At 42.1% G+C, this 4,915-nt stretch overlaps 1 protein-coding gene across 1 annotated transcript in view; it reads right to left on the minus strand.

The window, feature by feature from the left end:
* Positions 1–72: 72 nt before the first annotated feature.
* Positions 73–4,915, minus strand: part of ODF2L (outer dense fiber of sperm tails 2 like) — a 94,267-nt gene continuing 89,424 nt past the window's right edge. The window contains exon 17 of the mRNA XM_006037206.2: positions 73–1,316. Within this exon, the coding sequence (XP_006037268.1) occupies positions 1,188–1,316 (129 nt within the window). The 3' untranslated portion in view covers positions 73–1,187. The remainder of the gene's footprint in view (positions 1,317–4,915) is intronic.

A 4,915-nucleotide genomic window follows, 5' to 3' on the forward strand; every position in this document is an offset into this window, starting at 1 on the left:
ATCACATTGGTTTGTGGGGGTGAATGCCTTCTTTCAAACCAACCCCCCCCCCCCCCCCCAAAACCTGCTGACATACCACAGGGACAGACCATAAAATATTAGTTAGTATTTTGAAATAAGTAAAAAAAGATTATTAAAAATTTTCCCCAAAAAACAAAACTAATTTCAGTTATATTTCTATCTAAAAAAGACACACAGGATTTAATGTGCACTTTGAATCATATATTGAGATGTTTAATTATATCTGAATCTATTATTTTTCAAAAACTGTCACAATTCTGTAATAGCGCTTTATGTAATTGCTACAGAAAACAGCTTCCATATCAGAACCTTTTCTAAATTGGCCCCAGTTCAGGTAGGTATTTAAGGATGGAGCTACTCTGAAACATCTGAATAATTCTACTGACATGAATTATAATATTCATATATTTAAATTAAGGCACAAACTCAGGCCACTGTAAGGAAGAAAACAGAATATTTAGAGCTTCCATACTATAGATATCTTAAATTTGTTTCATTTATTTTTTTACTTCTGGAAAATGCTATGACTAGGATTTCTATTACTGTCAGGGTAGTCAGAGTACAAAATGAATCCAGTAAGATGGCTACAGCAATGGAAGTACAGTGAACAGGAGCATGCATCTTTCATTGACCTTTCAGTTTTCCTTTTCACAATTTTTAAGGTATATTAACTCTCTCTTCATATTAGTAATGCCATGGTTTGGTGCATGATCATCTAGTATAATGCTTGAGTGTAAGGTCTGACACTGTATAACCTGGAATGGAAATTCCCTGAGAAAAGCTGTAGGCCATGTCTATACTACACTACACTGTGCAGGACAAAGCTAGGAAACCTACCATTGTGAAAATGTGCCATGCCCACTAACTCTGAGTCTGTGTGTGCTATATCCCCAAAAATTAATGTGACCACTTTTTGGCATAGCCTTAGTGGATCCAGTATTACTCTAACAACAGTTACAAGATATTTTTTTGATAGGAGGTATGTGCGTAGCAGCAGAGAGTTGGTAGAACATGTACTCCAGCCCTGTCCAATCCAATGAAGATGTGCACTTAATGTCAGTATTCAATCCTGTAAAGTGCCAAGTGGCTTCAATTTCCATTAGCTCTAATTGAAGACAAGGGCTCTCAGCACCATGCAAGATTTGGCCCTATCTAACTGAAATAATTTAACCAAACATTGTTATGTATGAGGATTTCAAAAACTTGATGTAATTCTGGATACTCTGGTTCTGGTTTTCTGATTTCTGGAGTCTGTGCCCTAGCTCTTTCAAGCACACTTCATGATGTTTCTGACTCTAAAGAAAAAGAGAGAAATGAAGTCAATTAATAATACAGTTGAACTAGTTCTTGAAATTTCTAAACCACCTTCCAGTTTCTAACATCTCCATCAGAACTGCACAAACAATGGATCCTCAGAACAGTCCCAGAATGTTGACTCTCTGCATTTTTTGTCTTTTTTCACAAACCAGAATTAATCTGCCAGAATCAAATTATAATTAAAAAAAACTCAGGTATACTATGATGTCCTACACAGCAGTTTGAATTTTGAAACCATAAAAGATTCCTAGCATCTTAATTCAATTTTAAACTCAAAACTCTTGTGCTCATTTTTTGGTGAGAACATGTTACTAATCTCCAAACAGTACAATTTTGTAGTTTATTTTACCTTTTAATATGAAGTATGATTGAGAACACTATTGCAGTAAAATCCTTGGTATTCAGCATGAGTGGGGAATGAGGGGTGCCAGATATCTAAAAATGCCAGTTACCTGAGGAGTGTGGGTTTCCGGATGGATTTGGAGCGGGGAGGGCAGAGGAGGGGAGAGTGGCGGTGGCTGAATGTAGAGCAGGGTGTGGGGGCTAGTGGCAGCAGCACACGGAGCAACAACCTCCCAGGGTGGTAGGTGGCGGCCACTGCGTGAGAGCTCCCCCACTCCCTCCCCCGCCGCCCCCCCCCCCCCCCCCCCCCTTCTGGTTAGTAGAGTGTTCTAGACAGTAGAATGCCGGATAACATGGATTTTACTGTACTTACTTGATAAAGCCACACCAGACACATCATAAATCATTTGTTACACATAAAAAATGCAGACATTTTTGGCTTGTCTTTTATACTTGTTAGAATATTATTTCAAGTTTGATTAGGTAAAATAAATTTAATTTTCAAAAAGAATTTAGATTCAATTATAATCTTTAGATTTAATTCCAGCAGTGGATGATGAACAGGGATCCATGGAAAAATCCATGGTTTACTCCATTTTAACTTTTACTGAAGGCAAACATGGATTTCTCATTTTACTGGAGAAGCCCACGGATTCTGCAATTTTGTAACGAACCCTTTGTAGGGGGCAGGGAGAGAGAGGGAGGAGGGTGGTCAGGCAGGGGGCGCAATGTGCATGAACACGCACATGGCCCCAGGCAGCCTAGAAAGCAGCTCCTGTAGGTAAGTATGTGGGGGGGGGAGAGAGGGGGAAATTGAGTCCCTGTAGGGAGGGAAGTTGGAAGGGAGTTGCGCAGGGCTGGTGCTGGAACTGGGGCTGCTGCCCAACTGGGCAGCGTGTGGGGCTGGGGGCCTGAGGCCGTAGTGCATGGCTGCAGGGCTCCAGCAGGGAGCAGGACAGGGCCACGGGCAGCTCGCCCAGGGGTGGGGACAGCTTCCTGGAGCTGCGTACACTCCCGGGGGCAGGGGGGACCTGTGTGAGATGTGGTGTGGGGGTGGGTGCAGGCTGCAGGCTCGGGCTCCTGCCCTGCTTCCCTATCCCAGGACCTCTGCAGCCCAGTGGGTGCAATGTGGCATGGCAGGGAACAGCCGGGCTGCAGAGGCCCCAGGGGAGGGCAGCAGGCTGCCCGGCTTCCCTATCCCAGGCCCTCTGCAGCCCAGTGGGTGCAATGTGGCATGGCAGGGAACAGCCGGGCTGCAGAGGCCCCAGGGGAGGGCAGCAGGGTGGGAGCCTGAGCCTGTGTCCACCCCCATACAGCCCCTGCCCCACATACAGTTTAAGGGGACAGGTCCCCCACTCGTGGGTGCGCGTACAGCAGTGGGGAACTGGCCCCCTCCCCTCCTACCTCACCAGGATCCCTGATGATGAACAACTGATGATGGTTACCTTTTTTAACCCTATCCTGTTTCCAGCATCATTAAACCAGCAAGAAGAGAACAATATGATTCTTGTTTTTCTTTTCATAAGTCATTCTCAATTTTATGAAAATGAGTTATGAAACTGAAGGTGAACAATGTATGTGTTCTGAGTTAGCTCACAATAACTCTTCCCTCAGATGCATGTAATTCTCTTTCTATATTTATTTTCAAACTGTCAGCCTAGAATGGAAACCATTAGAAAAAAAACTTAGCCTTAGCTTTGAAATGGAGAGAGCAGAGAGATTTTGCTGGAACAAAAGACAAATGATTTGTAGTTCTTATTAGCATCTGAAAATGGCAGTTTTCTCAGATCCCCTCTTTTTCATTTCAGCACCAGGTGTGATATTTGAAATAATTTAGAATGCAATAGGTAGTCTCTGATTATTTAACTGAGGTTTTTTCCCAGAAAGCTAAGCAAGCTCTAACAAAGCCACACCCTTCAAACCGTTTCCTTTTTCCATTAAACTCAGTTTCAATAGAAGCATGATCAAGCCCAGACAGACCATAAAAAATATACATATTTTAAATATGAACAGATATACAGGCTTCTTTCATAATATGAAGAAATTTAAAAATGTGACAAGAACTTTCTACCCAAAATCAAAATGTTAGGAAGGAGAGAACAGTGAAAAATTGGGAATAAGTTAGTAAACCAGAACTTCCCTAACATTGTATTGGAAGAAGCAGTAAAGATGACTCTCAGCTTTCTTGCATATTCACATATACAGTCCTCCTCCAATGGCAGATCTTTCCTCTGGGTTGGGAAGCAACAGGTTTTTTTGGGGGGGAGGGGGGGTTTGCATTCGTGAGGGTTCCGTGAATTTATTCCAGTAAGATGGGTACTAAGCTATCATTTAGCTTCTAAGTAGTACAGGCTCACCTCTGTAGAGAACATGCATCTCCAACACTAGACTTCATGGTTAGCCCTTGCCACTGACACTGCTGTTTTATAAGGCAGTGAAACAGGGATTGTGTATAGAAAGGGCCAATTGGTAACAAGAGAATACTGTTTAGATTCCAGAGAACAGTCTCTCCAACTAGGAGATAAATCCTCATACGGTCCAAGAATCTGGCCACTATAGAATATCAGAACAGCTGATGTACAATAAACCTTGCCCTCGTTTCCCTCACTATGACATGTTCTTGTGTTCATGTCCTTAGGTCTAAAAACACTGGGGATTATTGAAATCGGAAGGTATGCACATATGATGTCCAAAGACCACAAAATGAGAAATGTCTAAAAAGGACCCAACTCTAACCTTCTCTGGTGTAGCAATTATGATAAATATTTTCTTTTCTTTGGGGGTTATGAAGTTTATGGGGGAGTAACCCAACGTGAGAAATAGGTTTTGAGTTCTGTAGTTTATGGGCCACTAAGTCATTAAAAAAAAACTGTCTGCTGAGAATATTTTGCCAGCATATTCTGAAGCTCTGGATAATGAGTGACCTTTAGAGTTATGTCATGATGAGGACAAAAAGTTCCAAAGCCTGCTGACATATCACAGTGGATCTTGCTTTCCCTGGCTGTCGTAAATTCTTAGATGCATAAGAATAAAACAACACTGTGAAGAATGACTCTTGGCACTGAAATTATAGGAATCTTACCTCTTGAACAGTCTGTATGCACTGTGTTTGCAGGCTCTCCAAATAGATCTCTCATCCTACTATTGCTGGCTTCTTTGATGGAATATAATGGAGAGCAGTACTCCTTTACAGACTATCATTGGGTCCATCCCATACCACTTTAATCATGACAAG

Source organism: Alligator sinensis, unplaced genomic scaffold, assembly GCF_000455745.1.
Source record: "Alligator sinensis unplaced genomic scaffold, ASM45574v1 scaffold32_3, whole genome shotgun sequence".
Classification (NCBI taxonomy): Eukaryota; Metazoa; Chordata; order Crocodylia; family Alligatoridae; genus Alligator; species Alligator sinensis.